The sequence below is a fragment of the Capricornis sumatraensis genome, chromosome 19 (assembly GCF_032405125.1).
Source record: "Capricornis sumatraensis isolate serow.1 chromosome 19, serow.2, whole genome shotgun sequence".
Classification (NCBI taxonomy): domain Eukaryota; kingdom Metazoa; phylum Chordata; class Mammalia; order Artiodactyla; family Bovidae; genus Capricornis; species Capricornis sumatraensis.
This window is the reverse complement of record NC_091087.1, coordinates 29,276,526-29,302,102: the sequence shown is the minus strand read 5'-3', so window position 1 is coordinate 29,302,102 and position 25,577 is coordinate 29,276,526. Positions and strand designations below refer to the sequence as shown.

At 49.6% G+C, this 25,577-nt stretch overlaps 1 protein-coding gene across 1 annotated transcript in view; it reads left to right on the top strand.

Annotated features, from left to right (window-relative positions):
• LOC138094939 (liprin-alpha-1-like) overlaps positions 1–20,321 on the top strand; it is a 34,757-nt gene extending 14,436 nt beyond the window's left edge. The window contains exons 12-17 of the mRNA XM_068990948.1: positions 737–960; positions 2,757–2,988; positions 7,688–7,830; positions 8,683–8,855; positions 17,499–17,605; positions 20,124–20,321. Of these exons, the coding sequence (XP_068847049.1) occupies positions 737–960; positions 2,757–2,988; positions 7,688–7,830; positions 8,683–8,855; positions 17,499–17,605; positions 20,124–20,321 (1,077 nt within the window). The remainder of the gene's footprint in view (positions 1–736; positions 961–2,756; positions 2,989–7,687; positions 7,831–8,682; positions 8,856–17,498; positions 17,606–20,123) is intronic.
• Positions 20,322–25,577: the final 5,256 nt, after the last annotated feature.

Genomic DNA, 25,577 nt, shown 5'->3' with positions numbered 1-25,577 from the left:
GCCCCTCCGTTGCTTTGAGGTCATGTCTGGGAAAACAAGGCAGGACCTGGGTGAGAGTAGGGCAGGGGGAGATTTGCGGAGAGAAGGGAGTGAGGTGTGAGGAGAGCGGGAGGGCGGCACGGGGCCCAGCAGGCACTCTTGCATGCGTCTCAGATGACAGAGGCGCCCTTGAGGTGTGCGGGGCCATCCCCAGAACAGCCCGAGGGCCTGTGCCCTGAGAGGAGAGCCACGGGAGGCTGGCCCTCCCGTCCCCTGGCTGCCCCTGCTCACTCCTGTCTGTGCGTGTTCAGACCAGCCTGGAAAACGGAGGGCTGGGAACCCGCGAGGACGGCACTCCTCGGCGAACTAGTACCAGTGATGACCGGTGGGGTGGACCCAGCGGCTGCGGAGCTGAAGGGTTTTTTTTTCTAATTTTCCTTCAGCCTGGCTGATGGAAGCAAGGATATATATTTGCAATTTTCGGTTTTTGTCTCTGACTCCATCAGCCCACCCTTGTGAATAACCTCATAGGATTGCCTTCCGTCCACGCTGAGACCTGAATGTCACCAGGCCATCTAGGAACTGGATTCTCCTCCTGCCCGTTTCTTCAGTACTGCTCGCTTAAGAGATGGCAGTGTCTCATAAGCATGGCCCATTTGTCCAAAGTCAGGGCTTCCATGTAAAATTGTGTTCAGTTCCTGATAGACTTGAGGTGCCCAGAATGTTGCTGACGAGATGTGGTCCTCTCGTGCCCCAGGTGCAGCCCCTGAAAGATCAGGACCAAGAGCGCGGGAAGCAAGCCAGCATGCTGGCCAACGTGGGCCAGGTGTTGGAGAGGGACGAGGGCGTGTCAGACGGCGAGGGCAACCGGGTCACCGTCTTCAGCTCGCCTGCTCTGCTGTCGCCCAGCGGCCAGGCCGATGCCGAGACTCTGGCCATGAGGATTCAGGAGCAGCTGGACAAGATCAATGAAGAGATCTGGTGGGTGCGCCTGAGCCCAGCTCCCCGGAGACTCGGCTTCTCTGAGGAGCTGTCTTCTGCTTAGAGAAGTCTGAGTGTTCCATAGTGAGAAAACTGACTTCAGGTCTGCTTCAGGAATTTTCAGTTCTGAGATTGCCCTTGATTATAGAGCTCAGTCAGCCAGGGCATTCTGTCCACAGTGTGGTGTCAGCACTCTGTGGGGGGGCATTGTGGGGTGTCCCCCCCTCAGCTCTGGGCCCCAAGGTGGGTGAGGTCCCGAGGCAGTGTCCCCTGTGGCCCGTGCACCCTCCAGCACTGAGGGTTCGCCCTCGTGTGTCCCTCGGAGCCTTCTACGTTCTGGTGAAAAGCCACCTGGAACAGAAAAGCTGGGGTTCTGGGCTTGGCAAATTCCCACTCAGATCTGCATTTTCCTTTTTAGCTTAATACATTGTGAAGATTGGCTTGTTGTAAGACAGTGATCCATGGACCTGTGTTTGAGTTTTTCTCATCTCATCAGTATATTTAAAATGTTTTCTTTAGACCCAGTCTTGGCAGTTAGAACAGTTTACAAAACAGGATAGAACCCAAAGGCCCGCCTCGTGGTGAGCAGGGGGCCCTGGGTCTGGGGGCAGCCGGGTGGCTGGGGCCCCGAGGCCTGCCTGGTGCCACACCCGCACAGCTGTGCCTCCTGTCCCGAGTCCACGTTCAGAGTGGCCGCAGGCCGGTGACCCTGCACAGGACCTGGCAGAGCTGCTGCTCAGATTGTTCTCATCCTGTCACCCCTGGCCGAGGTGCCCATTCCCGCTGGTCGAGTGCGGGGGGCTCGGGGAAAAGGCAGGGGTGAATGGCACAACCAGAAAACACAGATGGTGCCACCTGTACTTTTGACGCTGAGACAGACTGCTTTGTGGGCCGTGTTTGAGCACAGACAAGCTCAGAAAGATTGTCTTTCCTCATCCCCGTAGGAAATTGGGAACACTTCTGTATTAATATTTTTATTTTTAGAGCAAGTTGTCAGGTAAAAATGATTTTTCCTTATGCAACAAGTTGACTTGATGTAAATGGTAAATTCTGTCCATCAACTTGTCAACAGTGAAAAACTTTCAAGATGTATAAGTAGAAGTGAAACTGGAGAGTTTACTACCTGTAAGGATCTTGTATTTTAATGGGAAAATCATTTTACTTGCATAATCATGCATGTAATCTGTATATAAAATCATCCATGACACATTAGGGGAGAAGAGCAGTAACTGTGAATTCTAGGTTAATGCAGCACATTGACCTGAATCCAGAAACTCACACAAAGCTGGTGGAGAATTTCATCAAGTGATGCGTTTGCACATACACAAGCTTAAAACAAAATGAAAAGTTCAACTCAGCACTTCATCTGGTCTGGAGACGTGTTTAGAAACTCCAGCTTGCTCGTGAATCGCTGTTTTGGTTATACGGAGTTCCGGATTCCCAGTGGAAAAGATCTGAGGCACTGACGTGCATCTCTGCCCTGAGAGCAGGGAAGGTAAAGGTGGTCAGCTTCAGGTATCTCCTCACAGGGAGAGTCACCACACAGGCCCCATCAGAATGTTAGAGTAAATAAAATCAAACGTGAATGATGAGGGGACACTTTGTAAGACTCAATGATAAGTTATTGTAAGTTTGAGAATATTCCAAAGAGGGAAAGCTGAACCTTTTTGCTGAGATGTTAATTGAGCACCTCTTCCTGGAATTTGCTAATGGTGACACAGAATGCAAGCCCAAATTTGCTGTCCAGACATGTTCCTCTGCTGACAAAGGCAGGTGATGATTTTATTCTGTTTTAGGTTCATCCCAAAAGACAAAGAGAACACGAATCAGCGGGCGGAGGGGATTGAGAGCAGGGTGGGCAGTGGGAGCTTCAGCAACCTTCGGCGCTTTAAATGCTCCAACTCCCTCAACCTGGATCTCGCCTCCTGGTATGCCGACTCCTTCCCGCCCAGCGGAGGGCGCTCCATGCCCAAAAGGAGGCAGCCCAGCCCTGAGCCAGAAGAAGACAAGCTGGGCTTCACGACGCTGGTATGTGTCTGCCTCCTCCCTGCCGCGTCCCTCCCCGAGCACACTGGTTTTCTTTTGTTTGTTTGTTTTTTCTCTTTTTACCCAGAAGAAAATCAGGTACGTTTGCTACGCTCAGAGGTCTAAGATTTTTAAAACTGCCTAGTCTTGAATCGGGCTTCCCTGGTGCCTCAGACGGTAAAGCGTCTGTGTGCAATGCAGGAGACCCGGGTTCGATCCCTGGGTTGGGAAGATCCTCTGGAGAAAGAAATGGCAGCCCACTCCAGTATTCTTGCCTGGAAAATCCCATGGACCGCGAAGCCTGGTAGGCCACTGTCCATGGGGCCACAAAGAGTCGGACGCGACTGAGCGAAATCATTCCACAATCACACAGCGACAAATTAGTCTTGATATTTGGACCCCTGGCTTAGGAATCTCAACTGGTCTGCTCACTGATGCGCCTGGCCGTGCCCTCAGGCCAGCTCTGCGTGTGAAACCAGGTTCAAAGCCCGGTGCCCCAGGGCCCTAGTGAAGAAGTCTGGCTTCCTCACTCTTCCGAGTCTGAAAACGGGATGACGACCTAGGGCTTTTGGTGACAGAGTGTGCGGCTCTAAAGCACATGTTCCAGCTTTCTTCCATGTTTAGCTTAGGTTTTGCGAGTGCATTGCTGTTTACCCCATGAACTCGTGTTTACAACTGCACTTGTATTTTCACTTTTTTTTTGGTTACCACCCGTTTCATGTTAGCTGCATTGTTAGTCGGCATATCATTAAGTTAACTGTGAATCATTTAGCGGCATGTGAAGTGGTAACTAGTCCATTTTGTGGTCTTTGGAGACACTGTTTTTATAATTTGCATCGTTGGCTAATTAGTTGATATTTAAAATTCTTTGACGATTTCTCTGTAGTTTCACGATTGATTTCTTTCCGAGTGTTTGTAAAAGAACAGTTCTGTATATTCTGTCCTGCTGTTGGAGTTCTCTGATGGTGTGTCTGCTTTCATCATTGGTTGTGATTTCCTGGCTCATCCTGTTGTCTGCTCAGTGGTTGTCAGTCCAGACCCCAGCTTCCCACCACTGCCCCGCCTCGCCCCCGAGGCTGCAGTTGACCCATCCATCTCCCCTTCCCCGTCCTCCCACCTGCTCTGGTCATAGCAGTGCTGTGGTCCACAGCAGGCGTCCCCTTAGTCGGGTTTGTGCTTTGTCTTCATGTCTCATCAAATGGTGTTTTTCCCCATAGCAGTAAGTTTGAATTAGCATGTCACTATGCAGTTACAAGCATAATGTAGATGGATCCTCAACCGCATATCATGTGTCATTCATAAATGAGATTATCCTTACCTAAAGAAATGATCTTAAGTGTAGAATTAATGGACTTTTGACACAATATCCTTTCTGTGTCGGTGCTTGTTTTTAAGACTATAAATCTCATCAGCTTTTGCACAGTGAATGTCTCTACTAGACTCTTTAAAAAGCATCTTCTATGGTTAATAAAATGGAAAGACTGCACCTGCTATTATGCTAGCTTGCTTTCTTACATATTTTCACAGGGAACGTGCTTTAATACATTTATTTTGAGAACTTTTAAATCAAATTCTAGGTAAGCATTTTATGTTAATGTCCAATAGGTGGTTCGATTTGTTCAGTGTTCAAATAGGTATTAATGGTAACTTCCTCATCAGTTAAATTACTATTTTAAAGTATAACATGTTTTTTATGAAGAGAAACTAACTTATAGAGAAGTTTGGCTGAGAATAGACAACTGTTAAGGGCCTTTATTGTACAGAATGCTGTGCTTTAATAAATCATGATGTTGTAATAGAATTGTATCTTCCTGAGTAATAATTTATAGTGTTTCTCTAGTAAAACTTGAATAGCTTATTTAATTTCTGTGGTCAAAAGAAATGTTCTGTTTCCAGTTACATGTTCTCTAAGTCTTCATCTCACTTGTAAGTTTGCCATCATTTTTGCTATACTGTGTTTGTCTGTACTGATTCTTGAATTTTTAGCTTCAAAGTCGCAAGAAATCTGGTTTCTCTTCATTTCTTTGCATGCATCTATCAGCCTAGTGATTTAAGGAAGCATTGTCAAAAGGTAAACTATTTAGTAATTTAGCATGCCTCTGTTTCTCTGTGCAGTATTAGAGAGTCCTTATCATTTTACACGAATGAACCCTGTGTGGTTGTGTACTGGTGAATAATTGACATTTTAATGGAAGTAATGAAACTCACCCACCACTTAAAGTATGCTGATGGTTCTGTTGGAAATAGGTCATTTGATGGGACAATTGTAACAGTTTGCCCATCTCCCACGTGTTTGCCTTCTAATCATCTCATGCTTATTTATAATAGACATAGTAGTATTTATTATTTTAAAATTTGTCTTTACTTATATTTTTGGCCATGCTGCACAGCTTATAGGATCTTAGTTCCGCAACCAGGGATCATACCAGTGTCCTGGCAGTGAAAGTGGCAAGTCCTAACATCTGGACCACCGTGGAATTTCCGCTTAGAGTATTTTTTTAAACAAATGACTGAATCAGAGCCATAGAAGTTAGATTTGGGGGAAGGCGATTTAATGACGGTGGGTAGCAGTGTGCAGGAGACTCTGTGCGCCAGGCACCTTGTCGAGTGCTTTCCGAGTCTGTCATCTAATCCCGCAGACGCCAGGTGAGGTCCAGGCTGCTGTTATCCCCATTCAGCAGACAGGGACACTGAGGCTTAGAGAGGCCGAGCACCGTGCCCAGGCTCCCACACCCAGCAGTGTGGTTCGGACTGGTCTGATCAGAGCCTGGACACTTCCTGTGGTGCCGTCCAGCCCGCTTTGCTCCAGAGGCTCTCGTGTCCATCACGGCATCCCTGATGGAGGGAGCATCAGGAGGGAGCTCGCTGCCTCTCCCGTTTGGTCACTTGGTTGAGCCCCTGTTGTTGGAGTCCAGTGCCCCGAGGGCTGGCCTTCCTTGTCCCTCTCCCACTCCCAGCCCGCTGATGGAGCACTCCTGGGGCCTTCCTGCAGGACTCGGGCAGCCGTGCTCCAGTTCAGGCAGCTCAGTGCCCGGGAGCCCTTCTGCTGGGCACAGCAGAGCAGCGTCATCACCCCGGGGTTGGTGCCCTGGGTGTGCCGCTCGCCCGCTCTGTGGCCTGCTTTGCCCTCCTGGTAAGTGAGGACACGGCACTGCCCATCCTAGTCACGTGGGCAGCAGTGGGGCGGCTCCCACCCTGGGGGAGGGCGGCCAGGCTGCGGACCCAGAGCCTTCCTTAGGAGGAGGCCCGGGGGAAGGGGCTGGCCGTGGTCCCTGACTCTAAGGCAGGTGTTTGTCTCCACTGAGTCCATAGTCAACCCAGGTGTGTCACTTCCCTGCTCTGTTCTTTGTTGTTTTCTGATTTTTAGAAGTGCTTATTTTAACTTGAATTTGAGATTGATCCCTGTTCAGTTCCATGTGGATAATTTCTAGCCTTTGTAGCCTTCTGTTGTCTGAGGTTTCTTGGTAGAGGTCAGGGGAGGGTGCCCAGTTTATCCAGCTGCTGTTAAATGAGTCCAGCTGTATTTTGCACTAAGTCACTTTGTTGTCACCAAGCTCCTGTGGGGCTGCACGGGACCAGTATTCTTTACAGAATCCCATTAAAAAAGGACTGGTTAGTTGGTTAAAACAACGCACTCATTGTTTATAAAAATACTTGCCATGCATGTTTCCTCAAACCTCCCCTGCTTAACCACACACCCAAATGTATACGTGAGACCTGTCTGGACCCCGAGGGGTTCATCTGTTCCCCACGCTGTTGCCACCAGTGTCTTTCCTAGCTTCAGACCCAGGACTAGCGGAAGAGCTGGGAGTCCAGGCGAGATCATCTTTTTCTTTTTTTTAATTAGTTTACTTTTTAATGGAAGGATAATTGCTTTACAGAATTTTGTTCTTTTCTGTCAAACCTCAACATGAACCATCCATAGGTACACATACATCCCTTCCCTTTCGAACCTCCCTCCCATCTCCCTCCCTATCCCACCCCTCTAGGTTGATACAAGATTATTTCTTAGTGAAGACCTAGGAGAGCTTTATGTAAACCCCAGGGAGCAAATGACACTCAAACTGGGTGTAAGCACTTCAGTGTGTAGCCCCCGGTCTGTATGTGACTGAGAAATACAAGCCAGACACATGGTGTTCGCATGGAGGGCTTAGGTACCTTTTCTGTGTTTCACTTGTTGTCCTGGGCTCAGTAACCTGCATCATCACTACAGATGATCTCGGGTGGTGGTACAAGCTGTTTCCTTTCCTCCTTCAAATCGAAAGGTCTGGACGGCTTTGCTGAGAGGTTTCTTACTCTTGCTAGTGGTGCTTCTGAGCAGCATCTGGCGATGAGCACAGTCCTTTCATCAGGGCAGTTCATGCCATGCAGGGTTCTCGGTGCTGGCGTGGCTCTGCTGTCCTGCCTGGCAGGGCCATCTGTTCGCTGGATTTCAGGGAGTGCAGAGCCCGGCTGCAGGGAGGCTCCCGTCCGGGGTCTCTGCAGTCAGTGGGGTGCTCTCACTGCTCCACGGCCCCGCTTCTCTTGAACAAACAGTCCTTTAAGATGGCATTAAGCTAGAACAAGGCATTTTTTGTACTTGGCGGATAGCATAGCTGATATATTTTCAAGTAAGTTTCTGGTTATAATGTAAAGCCTGTGTGATTGCCTTTTTCGACACAGTCTATTGTTAGCCAATTTTACACTTACCTCACTCCCTCAGCTGCCAGCCATACAGGAAGAGGTAGAAGATGACACCATCAAATGTGAAACCTCGACCTCCGCCTCGCTGCGGTCCTTTCGGCTGGACCGGCTCACGGGCTCACTGCGCACAGCCAGCGATGAGGACATCAGGGACGCCCGCAAGTAAGGGGCCTGCTCGCCTCGTCGTCAGTTTCAGGAGCCCTGTGGCTCTTGTCTTGAAAGAGTTGCAAGGATGGTTGTAAAGGAATCCCACTGGATTCGGTGCCTGTGTTTAGTGGTGAACTTCAGGTGCCGGGGTAGAAGAGCTCAGTGACCTCAGTGATTTTAGAAAACATCTGTCTCTACGTGTTGACTCCTGTGGGAGGTCTCTTCCTGCTCTAGCTAGAGGTCTGCCAGGCCTGGGGCGCGTTCCTGATGGTTACGGCTCCATGCCTCTCGGCTTTGCTCTTGAGGGTCCCTCCCTTTTCCTCAGGGGTCTCCTCTCAGGAGACTGTCTGTCCCCTCCTGTGACTGACACTGTCCTCATTCAGAGCCCAACCTGCTGAGCTCCCGTCGTGAGCCAGGCAGCACTTGATGGAGGGCACATGTGGTCACCTGCCCAGCAGCCCTGCACAGTGACCGTCGCTCTCCTGCCACGGCCGAGGACGGTCACCCTGCAGGAGGCGGGGGGAACTGCCCAGAACTGGGGAGCTCGCCTTCTCTGGGAGCGTTGTCACCTGCCGAGCAGCGACCCTGAGGGAGGGTCGGGGCGCCCTCTGCACCAGCTCGTCTGGAGTGAAGACCTCCCTCCTTGGGGGAGGGCTCCAGTCAGAGAATCTCAGCTTCCTGGGGCCATTGGTTGTGGCCGGAAGCCTGCATCGCTCGTGTGGAGTGTGGTTGGTGAAGGAGACTCCACTATCTGCTGCGAGGTTGAGGCGTGGGTGTTGCTAGGTGTCCGGTTCTATCAGTAGGTCTTATGGAGGGGTGTGTGTTTGCACAAGGGTGCCAGTTAAAGGTCATTTTCTCTCCCCGAAGCACGACAGGCTCTCAGGACGGTCTCGGGGGCAACCCCAGCAACAGCAACAGCAGCCAGGACTCGCTGCAGAAAGCCCCAAAGGAGAAGGTCATCAAGTCCTCCATCGGTCATTGGTTTGGCAAGAAGGAAAAGGGCCGGCCTGGACACACCAGCAAGGAGGCGTTAGGACCAGGTGGGTGCTTCACCGTTCAGAGGGAGGAGGGTCTGCGTGTATGTCCCTTCTGTGTCTCCCCCACTGTCCCCACGAGGCTCCTGTCACTCACGCTGGGTGTCCTCCTGGGAGGAGCGGAGGAGGCGTCTGTCTTCTCTAGGGTCCGAGATGATCAGATCAGTTGATGAGTGGATGGGTGGATGGGTGGATGAACAGATGGTTGGCTGGCTGGGTGGGTGAACGGAGCATGGAATGAGTAAAGCAGATGCTTACTCCGATGAGAAACGTATTCTACGAAACGGGTTGAGTAGGAGCCGGGCGATGACTGTTTCCTCCAGAACAGTGACAAGTGTTTGGAAATGGCCTAAGTGCTCATCAGAGAGGAGTGAGGTACAATCTGTGGGCACCCCACAAGGAACAGCATCCCCTCCTTCCTGCCACTTTCCCCATCCCCAGGAGCTCATGAGGGGTTCTGCCCATGCCCCCCGCCCAGCCCACAGCCACGCAGGTCCTCCTGGGGTCTCCTCATCACACAGTGTTATCATCAGGCCCCCGTCTCGCTCGGCTTCATCTCCTTAAGGACAGGGTATGTTCCTGCCTCTTCAGCCAGATATTTGTTGAGTGTCTTCCTTTTGCTGGGTGTGGGATTTACAGGGTGAGTAAAACAGATGTGGTCTGGAGCACAGTGAAGGGAGAAGAGAGAAAAAGGAGCAGATTGTTCAGTGCTATCCCTCTTGTTAGTGAATACAACACTGAGCTGGATGGTGCATTGATTGTATACCAGACGCTGTGTGTGCCCCTTACCAAGCAGGTGCTGCCACCTCCCGATTTACAGGGGAGGAGACAGTGATGGTCACGCGGTGAGGCAGTGGTGAGGGCAGGTTCACATCCACGCAGTGGGACCATGCACTTTGCCGAGCCCCAGCCACCTCTCTGGTGGATGCAGCAGGAATGAGATGGTTCTATGGCATCACTGATTCGATGGACATGAGTTTGAGCAAACTCCAGGAGAGTGAATTACAGCAAAGCCTGGAGTGCTGCAGTCCACGGAGTGGCAAAGAGTTGGACACAACTGAGTGACTGAACTAAAACCTGAGTTTGTGCTAAACTGCTTCAGTCATGTCTGACTCTTTGTGACCCCAGGGACTGTAGCCCAGTAGCTCCTCTGTCCGTGGGATTCTCCAGGCAAGAATACTGGAGTGGGTTGCCATGCCCTTCTCCAGGGCATCTTCTCAACCCAGGGATCGACCCCACATCTCTCGTTATCTCTTGCAGTGGAAGGCAGGATGTTTACCGCTAGCGGCACCTGGAAAGCCCCAGGGAACGCTGACAACTAGGAAATGCAGAAAATCAGGGGGCTGCTCCTAAGTTAAACTGGAAGAGCAGCAAGCACAGGATGAGAAGAGGAAAACACACGAAGAGCAGCAACAGTGCCGACAGAAACAAGCCGGGATGTGTTCACCCACAAAGAAAATATCTGTGCCATTCGGAGGAGGAGCCCGCCAGCCCTTGGAGGGACAGTCGGAATGGGAATGAAAACCGAGGCCATGGTCAACAGTGCCCACCCACACGGCCCGAGTGGCGTGGTGTCACTCACCGGCTTCCTGTGTCCCCAGAGCTGCTGGGGTGACATCTGAGTTCTGAGGCCAGGCAATGTCCCCAGTGAGCTAAGGCATCCCTGCTCTCCTTCCAGTGCTGCTGTGGGGCTCTCTGTTGGCGGCCACACTCATCGCCTGCTCTGCCACCTGCTGGGGCCCGGCTGTCCCCCTGGGATCCTTTCAGCTCTTGAGCTTGGATGTTCCCAGCCCTCTGCCACGCCGGACTGGGACGCAACTCAGGACTTGGGCTTGAGATATCAAGGAGACCGTGAATCTGGAAGGACACAGCCCTGGGGCCCTGGAGTGAGCATGTGAGAAGAGCAGGAGAGCAAAGCCCCCTCGGGGAGGAAGCAGAGCTGGGGAACGTGCCCACACCCACCGCTGCCTCTGGCACAAGTGCCTCTTCTTTGCCTCTCCTTGGCCTGAAACAGACCCCAGCTGCTGCTGCTCCGCAGGTGATTCCTAAAGATGCACATCCTGCAAGAGCTATTGTCCTGCTGCTCTGGGGCTGCCTAAGTGTGCTCAGGAGCGTCAGACAAGTGGGGCTGCCACGCCTGATGCTGGGGGAGGGCCTGATGCTGGGGGAGGGCCTGATGCTGGGGCAGGAACATCTGATGCTGGACCAGGGTCTGATGCTGGGGGAGGGCCTGATGCTGGGGGAGGGCCTGATGCTGGGGGAGGGCCTGTTGCTGGGGGAGGGCCTGTTGCTGGGGGAGGGCCTGTTGCTGGGGGAGGGCCTGATGCTGGACTAAGGCCTGATGCTGGGGGTTAAACGTCTGATGCTGGTGGGAAGGTCTGATGGTGGTGGGCAGCCTCCTCCCAGATGTACACAGAGTTGTGATTATAAATCTCTATGAGAAATCTTTTTTTCATACTTTCCTGACCACCTTGCTATGTTCTTTTTTTCTGAAGCATAATTGCTGTGCAATATCGGTTTGATTTCTGCCGTACAGCAACATGAATTGGCCATAGGTGTACGTGTGTCCCCTCCCTCTTGAATCTCCCTCGCACCTCCCCCTGCTACATTCTTGTTTCTATGGATATATGAATAACAAAGACTGGTGACCAAAATAACATGAAAAGCTCCCACACACAAGTGTGCACACGTACACTCCCTAGTGCATCATTCGGGTCCACGTCAGGGTTGCCCTCGGCCACCCCACCCTGGGATCCACGGTGAGCCTCGACACCTGCACTTTGTTCCCACCCTCGGCCCGCTGCCCACGCCTCAGCAGCAGAGGGGCCCTGTCCCCGCAGGTGCTGAAGTGATGGAGTCCCTTGTCTCCGGATCCAAGGACATGAATACCAGGTTGGTTGTCCTCTGGGGACACCTATACTTCCGCCTTCTAGCCTTTCCATTGTATCCACCTGTTTCTCTTCACAGAATGTCTGTGTGATGACACGGGCTCCCATTACCAGCTCTGGTCTGTTCTCATTGAGAATACAGCTTACCCTCGGCACTCTTTATTGGCAGTGGGAAATTTTGCTTCAGTACTTTATTGAAAGAAAGCAATAAATAATACTGTGATAACAAATAGTTCAAAAGTAGACTGTACATACTTTGTCACATATTCAGGAAGTTCACAAAAGATAGAAAATTAGAATGTTAACAATGAATTGTACAAGGAAAGGCAGAACACACATGTAAAGAGACATGCCGTCTGTGTCTGCTGAGATATCAGCTGCATAAAGGCACCATGAACTGAATGCATCTCTTGCTGGCTGCTTTAATGTGCTGCTGAAAAAGTAAAAGTTACATTTGCTACTTACACTATCCAAAATGGCTATGTCATCAAAATCTAAGAATGTATGCCTAGGTCCATTCTTTAACCATGTTTACAAACAGATGTAAAAAGATGATTTACATCAGAAAAATAAGGCCTTTGTCAGAGCTGCACTATGCTGTCTGTCTGTCGGGGATGTGGTGCCCTCACTGTCCAGCTCGATGGCTCCGCAGCGGGTGCAGGGCATCGCGACTGGTCCTCGAAGAGTCTCACCGGAGAGGAGGGATCTGGGTCCACAGAGACTGGGTTACAGGAGAGATTTTCATAGTCGTCTTCTAGTTATCCTTTCAGCCCAAATTCCATTAGAAGCTCACATTTAACACCCAGTACTTTTAAATGGCTTCACGCTGCAGACAAAAAGCATTTCTTCCCAGAAACAAAGTACAGTTTAGGTCAGTCGTTAAAATACAACAATTGGTTGAAATTAAGTTCGCTCATTTCAGAGTGATTGTTGGAGAGCTTGGTTATATTCTGGAAGGATAATGCACACTGTGTCATGATGATTTTACAATCGCAGTAAAACCCCTTCTCTCATGGCTTAACATTTAAAAATTAAACAAGAATGATGACAATAAATGCATCATTTGCAAAAGCCCTATATTTGTTCATAGGATTTATACAGACAAGTATTAGGGTATAATCATTTGAAAGACTAAAATCAGGTATCAGAACATGAACTGATCTGAAAGGATATTCATAGCCTGGATAGACAAGAAAAAGGAAGTATATCAATGAAGTCATAAGTTTACACAAATATAAGAAACATTAAATTTTAAAATATTTTCTCTATGGTATTCATGAATTTTTCACTAATTAAAAACTCTGTAATAAAATAACTTCTGGTCCATATAACAAGTATTGACAGATTAAAGATTGCATCAAGTTCAAAATGTAGCCTTTGTCGTATTCTGGACGCTGTATAATCAGCTACAGAAGTAGTGCGGGTAAACTGGAAACAAACACATAGACGAGTCAGTCCTGGGACGGCAGCTGGTGCCCGAGCCCCTCCTCTCCAGACACCCCGCCCCACCCCATTCTGGGCTTCAGCTGCTTTGAGAATTCAGAGAAATGTGAAGGACCAAGCAGATCAAGGAGAGAACTCTGTGGCTGACTTTATTCTGACATATAGCTAAAAGCTGCTGGTAAAAACCTTAAAGCCCAATCCAGCTTTCTAGCTGAGACGTGAACAGGACAGAGCAGACAGCCTCCTGCTCTCAGAGTGGCTCGAGCAGGGCTGGGCTCCCGGGCTGGACCCACCAGAGGACCGCCCAGAGCAGCACCTGCAAGGAAGGGTGGCTCCTCAGCGGTGGCTGACCCCCAGATGCCAGGGCGCTTCTGTGTTAAACACTGGCCTCTGGATGAAGAGGCCCAGGGCAGGGCAGCCCTGTGAACCCTGATGCTCTGGGCCCTGTTCCCTCCGAGAACGTGCACGCAGGGCATGGCCAGCAGCACTGCTGCTGTGGGAGGGACACCCGTGTGCACGGACGCCAGGGAGACTCAGGCCATGTTCTGACCACTCAGGTGGCCGGCGAGCGCCAAGGTCACGTTCTCTGCTGCTGAGGGCTCCTCTCCCGGCGCGACCTCTGGAGACCTGCTGACCCTCCACTCCTAGGGAGTGGCCTCCGTGCCCCCGCGGGACCAGGCCGGCGTGTACTCACCGCAAAGCTCAGCAGGAGTAAGTCAGGAGTAAGCTCAGCCTCTGTGTTCCCTCCACGCTGCTTGGTCCCAAGAGCACAGGAGGAAGCGTGCAAACACAAACTGGTTAGTCATGCAATATCACACGGGGCACGAGGACACACACACACCTGCAGCGCCCACGCCTACTGAGGGTGGGGAAACTTCTAGAGGGTGGATGAGCTGGAGAGAGCAAGCCTGGGGGCTCCCACGTGGGGGTCCCTGCCACCCGGAGGGGGGGCGGGACGGTCACACTGGAGCATCAACGGCACATTCAATGACAGAAACGCCGACATGGGGACAGCTACTCCACAGCTACTCAGCTATTCACAGAGCTCCAGATCACATATTCAACACAGTCTATTGTCACCCAGTTTTACACTTACCTCATTCCCTCAGCTGCCAGCTTTACGGGAAGAGGTACGAGATGACAAGACCACCATCAAAAGTGAAACCTCGAGCCCCACCTCTCTGCGGTCCCTTCGGCTGGACCGGCTGCAGATGGGGCGCTGCGCACGGCCAGCCACGAGGACATGAGGGACACCCACAAGTGAGGAGCCTGCGCGCCTTGTCGCCAGTTTCAGGAGCCCTGTGCCTCTTGTCTTGAAAGTGATGGAAGGATAATTTTAAAGGAATCCCAGTGGATTCGGTGCCTGTGTTTAGGGATGTGTGTGTGTGTGTGTGTGTGTGTGTTTTCTGGTAGGCAGGTTTCTCTAGATCTGGCGTTAAGGTAGACGTCTTACTCTGTGTGTGTGTGTTCGTGTGTGGGCATGCACAAGTGGGTTTTTCTTTGCTCTGTTGCTACACCATGGCAAATTCTAGGATGCTCTGGTGGCTTCCCAGAGAACAATTCAAAGTACAAGGATTTTCTGACCACAGTGGGTAATCTCAGCTCTGTCAGTCAACCAGAGACAACATTGACTACAGGGAAAATGCCTTATCTATAAAACGTGAAAAAATATTTTAGTATTCCAGAAAAAATATCGCTTGAATATAGTTTAACATTTATGGCATTATAGATGTGAGAATCAGTTTGTTTCTCAAAACTATTTTCTTTCTATTAAGCCCCAATTTGTCTCAAAGGTATTCTTTTAATTGCTAAATTCACGCAGCCAATGCATCCACTTTCAGAGAATTTTTGAGGGTTGGTGAATCTCAGATTTTCACGTTCTGTGGAAACTCCCAGGGAGAGCAGTGCGGGCTCACCAGGTGCTGGACGTGCTCCATGAGGAGTGGAGGCCAAGGCCGCCGTGTCCCTGTTGGTCACCGCAGTGTCCTGGGCGTGCGGGGACTACCCTCGGGCATCGTGTACCTCCTGCTCTAAATGCTGTCTTTCCTCTTCCCCTTGGTGGACACTGTCATGCACCAGCTCGCAGGGGAAGCCGAGTCAGCAGGTCTGCTGAGCTGTGTGCATCCTGAAGCCTCCCCGTGGGGCTCGTCCCCAGCTCCAGGCTCTGAGCTGAGCAGCACTGCAGGAGTAGGGCACGGTGTTGGTGAAGGGAAGCCCAGCGACCCCTCGTAGGAGGTGCTGGGCGGTGCGGACGGTCAGTCTCAGAAAACAAGGCCACACCTGTTGTCTGGGTGGTGCCACGTGTGTAGCATTTGATGGGAAGAAACTCACACAGCCATCTTGTTAGGAAAGACAGCTTGACCGTGGTGCTCATATCCTGCTTTAAAGTGCCCGTTGTCAGCCACAGATGGTGTGGCTTTCTCTTGGGCATATCTGTTCCCCATAGAGTTCACTGTATTTCCGAATGTCTTTCTCCTGTGACTCTAATTTTAAGGCGAGGAAGCATGCCACGTCAGTTTACTGCTAAGCAAGTGTTTCAATGAATTGCACTTGGGGACTCCAATTTCATCCTCGAGGGGGCAGAGGCGGTCCTAGCTAAGCAGCCCCGCAGGGCGGGCTGAGCAGGGTCATTGCAGCAGAACAGGCAGCCCCCCAGGCTCGTCTCTGAAGCTGTCTCTGTAAAGAGAGGTTTCAGCTGAGAGTGAGCCGTTGACAGCAGAGTGATGCGATATCTTGTAGCCGAGGAAGGAAATAAACCCCAGCAGAAGCCAGGCGAGTCTTCCATTTGCTTCTGGATGGTGGTTGTGGTTGGGACGCAAACTCCAGGCATGTGGTACATGCTCGTTCCCCTGGGATACGGGAATTTTAAAAGTTTGCCTTTTTTCAAAACTCTCTTTGAGCTATTAAGGGGCTTCCCTGGTAGCTCAGATGGTAAAGCATATGCCTGCAATGTGGGAAATCTGGGTTTGATCCCTGGGAGATCCAAGATCCCCTGGAGAAGGAAATGGTAACCCACTCTAGTACTCTTGCCTGGAAAATTCCACGGAGGGAGGAGCCTGCTAGGCTACAGTCCATGGGGTTGCCAAAAGTTGGACATGACTGAGCGAAAACACTTCCACTTTCACTTTTTGAGCTATTAAGATACATGTTGTGTTTTCTGGTATAATTATTCCCAGAAAATAGAGTATTTACTTTTCTAGGAAACCTAAGGTTGAAGTAAAGGAACAGTTACTTGACATTTGATGTGAAGCATTTCGAGCTTTAACCATACATAGACTTCACAGTCTGAAGTAAAGTCTGATGCTATTTGAGTGTATTGAAAAGCCACTGTGTATCTTCAGGGAATTCCCTAGCAGTCGAGTAGCTAGAACTCTGCACTTCCACTGCAGGAGGCCTGGGGTTTGATTCCTGGTTGGAGAACTAGGGTCCTGCAAGCCACACAGTGGCCTAGTCAAAAAAGAATAACCAGTATCTTAATTTAGCACAGAGCTAGTTAGCTGAACAGCAGTGCAGGAGAAAAACAGCCCCCATCCAGCCCTCTCCTTGCTTGCTGTGTTATAGCGTTCTGTGTTGAAAGTCTGTGTTGCTCTTTGTGCGTCTGTGGTGAAATGGTGTGCATTCCTGAAGCTCTCTCAGGGACAGATGCCTCTGCTCAGATCTCGGTGTGGTTTCCTCTTCTACGTATCTGTCCTCACTGTTTAGAAAGGGAAGAGTGGATGTTTTTCCTTGACTACCCTCCTCCCTTGGATGTGCAGACTTCTGAATCCTTTAAGGCTGGCAATAATTCTTTCATCGGGAAGGAGGTGATTCTGTAAGGAATTGCGGGGACTCAGTCAGCATTTCATGACTCAGGGGTTCTTTGTCATATGTCTGAACTCTCATGAAGTAGATGGTTTAGAAGATTAAAGGAAAATGGTGAGATACATACTCTTTCACTTTTCAAATTTATAAAGAAAATAAATACTTAGGTTAACTTGTTTTATACCCGTGTGTAGTAGTGATTCTTGAATTTTGAATGTTTCGTTACTTGCAGGCATGAGTTGCTGGAGGAACCCGGGAGACAAGGCGTGCCTTGGCACAGTGGGACGGGCCAACTGTTGTGGTCTGGCTGGAGGTGTGTAGGCGCCCCACCCCCACCCGCACCCGCACCCCCGTCCTGGCCTGGGTGTGTCAGTCCCTCCACAGCCACGCATAACCTCCTGCCTCCTGTCTCCTGTCCCCAGCGCTGGGTCGGGATCCCGGCCTGGTAGGTGGCTGCTTGCCAGCCAACGTGAGGAGCGGTGCCATCATGTCCACCCTGTCGCCCTGTTGGACACAGAGATCCAGGGTGAGATCGGCATCAGCAACCCGCTGCACCAGCTGAAGCTGCGGCTGGCGATCCAGGAGAGCATGTCCCTGACCGGCCGCTCCGCCCCGTCCAGAACGGTATGCCTCCCTCCTTCCCTAGGGAGAGTTCGCGCCCGGTTTGTGTCGCTTCCAGGGATCTCTATACACACAGCCACTGTTCCAGCTTAAAGTTCTAGCATTCAAAACCATGACAGCTTTTCATTTGCAGCAGTAGTGTTGTTAAAAGATAGATGATTGAATACTTCAGACTGATTATTTTTGTAACAGAAGGGCTGCAGTGGCATTGTGAATAGAGAAATGGGAGTTTTTGAAAACATAAAAAAGGGACTTTTGAAAATGTGAAAATTGTAAAAAAAAAAAAAAAAGGAAGTTTTTGAAAATGTATTAAAAGAAATGTAAATATAAATGTCAAGAAAGTGAAAGAGAAAAGGCTTAGCCCCCAGGCTGCATTGTTTTTCCCTCATTTGCCTTGTCCGGCCTGTCCTCTTGGGCAGTTCCCTTTTCGGGAGCTGTAGACCCTGAGCTCTCAGGGTTTTAAGAGTCCGAACATCCGCCAGGTCCCACCAAGTCGTATAGTGCTCATCCAAGTTTCCTCCACGTGGGAAGGCCTTGAAAGTCCTGTAAGAGGGTCCTCCAAGTTGGAAAAATTAAAACGAATCTGGTGGAAATGTGGTTTTTGCCAGGAGATCAGGGCCGGCCAGCTCCTCATTTCTCGAGTGCAGACTCAGGACACAGCTCAGTCCCCACACTCGGTGTGTCCACTCTGGAGAGGAACCCTGGTGAGGAGACGTGACCTCCCAGATGTACCTGCCCTGAGGAGCAGGTGGAGCCTGACTCAGGCTCATGGTTATTTTACACAAAAAGCGTGAAGGCTTTCTCGTCCGTTTGTCTTCCTTGTTTCTAAGGGTGAGCGTGAGGGTGGATAACTCACCCCGCACTGATGCACTTGTTCTCAGCGTATCTGCTCTGCTCTCTGTGCCCCAGAGGGTTCACTAGAGCCAACTTTTTAGAAATGAAGGTGCTGAGGGTTCCCCGGAGGTTTTATTAAAGTATCTCAGTAAAGGGAGCGTCTTATGAATTGAGTTTAACGGGTGGTGAACTCAAGCAGCATCCCCCCTCCGACCATGAGGATGGGCTTGGGGGCGGGACATCGGCAGAACCCCTGATGAACTCCTGGGGATGGGGAAGGTGGCAGGAAGGAGGGGAGGTCTCTTCCTTGTGGGGTGTCCACAGATTGTACCTCACCCCTCACTGATGAGCACTTAGGCTGTTTCCAAACACTTGCCACTGTTCTGGAGAAAACAATCATTGCCCAGCTCCTACTCAGTTTCGTAGAATATGTTTCTAGGATTGGAGTGTAAACATCTGCTTTATTCATTCCATCCTCTCTTCATCCACCCACCCATCCAGCCAGCCAGCCATCTGTTCATCCATCCGTCCACTCACTAATAAATCCATCCATCCATCCATCCACCCATCCATCCATCCACCTGTCCACCCAGTCAGCCAGTCATCTGTCCATCCATCTATCTACTCACTAATCCATTTATCCACCCATCCATCCATCCTCCATCTATCAATCCATCCATCTATCCAACCGCCCATCTGTCCACGCATCTATCCAAGCACCCATCCATCCATCCACCCATCCACCCATCCACCCATCCACTCATTAATCCATCCATCCATCCACCCATCTATACAAACTTCCTTCCTCCCTCCCCCAACCCCTTCCTTCCATCCTTGGCTCCTCAGTAGATCTTTACATTTTTGTGCAGATTGGTATTTTATTCCTCTTAAGTTTAATCACAGGGTATTTCTATTCCCCCACCACCTTGCTCTTTTGGATTGCATCCTTTCTCCACTGCAGTTTCCAGCAGTTACATGATTCTTTTGCCAACAGTAACTCTGGAGAGTTGTTAGCATCTGACTCCCTGACAGAGCTCTTCTATTATCACCAGGTTTCAGCTGATACTTTTTGGTTTTCCAGGTAGGCCATCATATCATCTTTAATCAGTGGCTATTTTATTTCCCTTTTTCAGTAACCACAATTATTATTGACTTTTCTTGCCTGATAGCACATTCTAGAACTTGCAGAGCATTGATAATTCACAGAGGTGATCACAGCATCCTTGACTTGTCCCTGACTTTGATGAGACCACTTGTGACACATCACTATTCAGTGTGACTTTGGCCCTTGGCTTGAAATAGATGTTTTAAAGAGTTTTTAGCAGGAAGATGTTCAGTTCTATCCAATGAAGTGGGCGACAGAGGATGAGATGGTCAGGTGGCATCACAGACTCAATGGACGTGAGTTTGAGCAAACTCCAGGAGACAGTGGAGGACAGGGAGGCCTGGGGTGCTGTAGTTCATGGTGGAGTAGATTGTAGGAGGCCATGATTCTCCTGCCCTGGCCTGTAACTGCCCCGTTTGCCACACTACATTGCGACATTTCCCGTTAAGAGGCACAGCGTATTTCTGCAGCTTCTGGGCTGGCCTTGTGACTTGGCTTGGCCGACAGAAAGAGGCAAAGTGACAAGCTTCACAGGGCCTTGAGAGCTTTACTCTCTGGCCACTCCCCTGTGAACAAGCCCAGGCCAGCCTGCTGGAGGACAAGACTCCCATCATCACCCCTGCCAACAGCCAGCTTGTCCATCGTGAACCATGGCTACCCTTGAGCGGCCAAGCTCAGCTGACCCACCAGCTGACTGTAGATGCAGGACTGTCCCCACTGGAGATCGACCACACATCTGGCCCCAGTCAGTTCCCCGACCCACAGCCTGATGAGAGATAATGGGTGGCTGTTTGCAGCCACTAAGTTCTGGGTGGTTCACTGTGAAACAGTAGATAATCATACAATGGCTGTTCTCTTCTGGCCTGCTGAACATGAACTGATGTTTACTGTTGTGTCCTGGAAATCATAGAATGAGCCTGTATGTGCGATTGGGCCCAATTTTTTGACATGCTGCCGAGTTGCCAAAAACTCAGCAAATGTGACCAGGCACTCTTTATCAGAATTGGCTGAGACTTTATAAAATCGAAGGCTCATTTTGTCTTATTGCTTCAAAAAATGCTGCTACTGGGATTTCCCTGATGCTCTGGTGGCTAAGACCCCATGCGCCCAATGCAGAGGGCCTGGGTTTGACCCCTGCTCAGGGAATTAGATCCCACGGGCCACGACTAAAGATCCCATGTGCTGTGACTGAAAGATCCAGCACGATGCAGCTAAGACCCAGCAGGGCCCAGTAAACAAGTGTTTAAACACTGGTGCTGGAGTCAACTCGTGGGAGAGGATGGGGTGTGGTCCCTGGGTTGCCCAGGATGCTGGGTTCCGGGTGTGCGATGCTTAGAGGAGAATGAGTGTGATCTCCAGAGTGAGGATACGGTGGCCGACACCCAGAGGTCTTAGGCCCCGTAGACACAGCCAGCTGAGGCCACTTTCTGACTGGGGGGGTGGGAGGGGGGCTAGCGACAGTTGATACCATCCCGTAGTTGGTCACAAAGTCTAAGCTGAAAGAAGCTCCCAGAATACTGCTGTCCCTGGGGTTTTGCTGTGGTGGTTTTAAATGGTGTCCTCAAGTTTGGGGGTATTCCTCTGCTCAGAAAGGAACCCAATCTCCCTCCCCTTAAGTATGGACCGAGCCTAGTGACTCACTTCTAATGAATAGCATAAGGTAGAAATGACAGCATGGAACTACTGAAAAGAGGGCCGTCAGAGGCATTTCAGACTCTTCCTCACTCTCTCTTGGACTTCCTGCCCTGGGTGAAGCCAGCCTCCATGTTGTGAGGACGCTCAAGCAGCCTGAGGAGAGGTCCATGTGGTGAGGAGCTGAGGCTCCACCAACAGCCCTGTGAGTGTGCCATCTTGCAGGCTGACCTTCCAGCCCCAGAACCACCTTCAGATACCTGCAGCCCTACATGACATCTTGACGATAACCTCATGAAGGACTCCCAAGCCAGAATCGCACAGCTAAGCCATTTCTGAATTTCTGACCCCATCGAAAGAACCTGAAATAATAAATACACAGTATTTTAAGCCACTAGGTTCTGAGGTTGTTTGTTACACAGTGCAAGCTAACTAATATACTTCTTGTGGTGGCTCTGGGTGGTGAGTTCATCCATGTCAACTTGTTCTCTTTCATGGACTTAAGGTTCTGGCACAGTTGTCTCCGCTCTAAGATCCCACTAGCATAGACCTCTTAGTTTACTGGATACCCTCCTTAAAATGTATGCCAACTCTCTGCTTGATCAAGAGTGAGTTTGGGTTTCTGAGACTGGTATTGTTCCTGAGAAGCAGGTCTCTGACCAAGGCTTTTCTACGGACCTCTGCAGGAGAAGACCCCAGAAGCTGCCTGACATCTATCCTATAGGATTTGGTGGCAAGCTCAACACAGGATACCCCGTGTAGACAGAAGCCATGTCACAGATAATTCCATGGTGGGATTATGTGGTTGGCGAGAATGCCGAGGTAGCTTGAAGCAGGGGTGGGTTCCAGTACTGCCCTCTCCTGAGGTCTTAAAACCATCTTGTGGGAGCTTCACTTGCACGTGGCCAGCACCCAGGTAGCCCCTTTCCTGACCCCCAGGGGGAAACCACTAGCCCAATTCTTGTCTGCTCGCAACGCTTCACTCACCTGGTCCACTCTGTCCCGCTGGACACCAAACTTGCCTCCAAACCCCCAGACAGAATCAACCTGCAAGCGGTGCTTGGAGAGCTTTGACTGATACTCGTGGCCGACAGCTGACTGGAACAGGGGCAAAAGTGAAACATCAGACACCCACCAGCATTGCCACACTGGACGCGCCCCCACGACCCCGCCCGACCCTGAGGCAGCCTGCACTTCTGCTCAGTGTGGGTGTTGCAAACAAAGTCACTCAACGTGGAAGCCAGCCCAGAGGGAGGTATCTCCAGGGGGCATCGCAACTCCAGGGCCCCCCAGTCAGGTGTTCCTGAACCCTTTCCACACCAGGCTCCCCGGAAGTCTCCCAAGAACCCCAGCCATAGGGGGCCTTCTGAGGTGCCTGGGCTTGAAGAAACAGGAGGCCAGCCCCCAACCAGAACCACAGAGCCAGCAGCCTGCCAACGACTCGTGAGCCCACTTCCAGGAAGACTGCTGTCAGTGATCACCCTCTTCAGGTGGGACACTGTCAAAGCACGTGACCCAGGAATCAGGGCACACACTGGAACACAGATGGCAGGCTTCAGGCACATGGCACGGTCAGTGTCAACACCTGCCACACGTCCAGCCCGCCCAGGTGTGCAGTGGGGCCTGCCAGAGCCTCATCACCCCCCAGTCAGGGAAGTGGGTCTGGTGACCTCTCCAGGCCACACGCTGACCGAGCAGTCCACCCTGAGCTTTCCGCTGTGTGGTCAGGATGCCATGGCCCGTGGCCCACATCCAGCACCGAGGTTCTTTGTAAATAAAGCTATCTGGAACATGCAGATGTTTCAGAACATCTGTTCATTTACAGAAAATCTATGCGTAACTCTGTGTCAAGACAATATAGCTAGTTCAGGAGTCGCTCGAGACCCTGTGGCGTCCAGGAAGCTAAAAATACTTACACCCCGAACTCTGAGTATATCACATGCTAATTCATGGGGTCACCACTCTCTGGTTTCCCCAAGACCAAGCTCAGGTCATTTAATTTGTAATTTAATCTTTATTTTATAGTGAAGTAGAAATTGATTTCCATTGTTTCATTGGTTTTAGGCGTACAGAAATTTGATTTGATTTTTACATAGAAGTATATCTATTCTTTTCCTGTTTTTTTTCCTCATATAGGTTACTACGGTTTTTTCAGTTGAGTTCCCTGTTCTATTATTCAGTAGGTTCTATTTGATTATCAATTTGATAAATATTAGTGTTTATATATTAATGAAAATTCTTAATTTATCCCTCCCTTCTAATTTTGTTTTGATAATCAGAATTTGTTTTTCTCAATCTGTGAGTCCGTTTCTGTTTTGTACATTAGTTCATTGGTATGAATTTATAGATCTCACCTGAGTGTGATATCTTAGGATGTTTGTCTGTTTCTCTCTGACTTTCCTCACTTGGTTTGAAAATTTCTCAGTCCATCCATGCTGCTGCCAATATCTTCATTTCATTCTCTTTGATGGCTGAGTAGTAGTCCGACGTATAGACATACCGTGCAGTCTTCATTTCTCTGTCAGTGGACCTTTTGGTGGATTCTATGTCTTGGCTGTTGTAAATAGTGCTGGCCTGAAAATTGGGGAGCACGTGTCATTCTGAATGAGAATTTCTCCAGATCTAAACCTGGGGGTGGGGGTTCAGGATCATATGCTACCTGCATGTTTAGTGTGCAAGGAAACTCTTGCTGTTCTCCACAGTGGTTTCACCAGCTACATTCCCACCACGGCTGCACGACCCCCTCTCCAGGACCCCTTTCTGTACGTCCTCTGCAGCGTTCATTCTTTGTCGATCTTCTCCACGATGGCCGTTGTGACCCGTGTGAGGAGATGCTTCACTGCAGTTGTGATTGGCATTGACTTAATAATTACTGATGTGGAGTATGTTTTCACGTGTTTTTGTAATTTTTTTGTTATGTGCTTTTGTTATTTGTTATTGTACATCTTGTGAGTACAATTTACTTCTTGAATCTGCTTTCCTGAAAGTTGGCCCTGTATGGAATTCTTTTCTGACAATTTACCCCAGGACATTTCTTGAGGGCGGGTGTCATTTACAGCCCTGTCAGACTTGTGACTATTAAGATCCCATCAGCACATTTTTTATGGTATATATATTAATCTGAACCAGCTAATGGCTCTCTGCCCCCTGAAACTTTCTTCTTTGGTAACCATAGTTTCTTTTCTAAGTCTCTGAGGCTGATTCTCCTGTAGAAAGTTCATTTGTGTCCATTTTCAGATTCCACCACACCTGTCTTTCCTTGTCTCACGTAGTTCACTTAGTATGACCATCTCTAGTTTCTTCCCTGTACCTGGAAACGGCATTATCTCATCCCTCTTTCTTTCTGAGTATTATTGCATTGTGTATATGTAGCCCACCTTCTGGATCCATTCAGCTGTCCTTGTACACTTAAGTTGCTTCCCTGTCTCTGCTATTGTACCTAGTGCTGCTGTGATCGTTAGAGTGCAGGTGTCTTTTAAAATTTTGGTTTTCTCTGGATCTATGCCTAGGTATGGAGTTGCTGGGTCACTTGGTACTTCTCTGTTTAGTTTTTATGTTTAGTTGGAGAACCTCCATATTGTTTTGTTTTGTTACATTATGTTATGTTTTGTTACGTTATGTTATGTTTTGTTATGTTATATTGTTATATTTTGTTTTGTTATGTTTTGTTATGTTATGTTATTATGGAGAACCTCCATAATGTTCTCCCTAGTGGATGTACCCGTTTGTATTCCCACTAATGGTGGTAGGGTTTTCTTCTCTCCACACCTTCTGCAGGATTTATTGTTGTAGATTTTTTTGAGATGATCATTCTGATCGATGTGAAGTGGTACCTCATTAGACAACCGCCCTGCCTTTCTCAAAGAGCGAGCGATGCTAGAATCTTGTCTTGTACTCTACGGCCATCTCCACGACTTCTGTGGAGAAATGTGCATTTAGATCTTTGGCCAGTTTTTTATTGGATTGTTTGTTTTTTGATGTTGAGCTGTACAAATTGTTTGTATGTGTAGAGAGAAATTCCCTGTGGTTATCTTCATTTAAACGAATTTTTTCCATTCTTGGTTGTCTTTTTTTCTTTCACTGATGGTTTCCTTTGTTGTGCAAATGCTTTTAACATCTATTATGTCCCATTTGTTTATTTTCGTGTTTTCTATGTCCTGATTCCTAGAGGTGGATCACAGAAGATCTTCCTGCATTTTATGTTAAAGTGTGTCCTGCTTTTTTCCCTCAAGAGTTCCCCTGTATCTGTCCTTCTGTTTAGACCTTTGATCTCCTTGCAGTTTGTTTTTGTGTGTGGTGTTAGGAGACCATCTGATCTCACCCTCCTTCTCATGCTGAGGAAGCTGCCTGGCGTCCTCCCTCCACAGTGGCTGCTCCCAGTTTCCATCCCCAGCACAGAGCAGG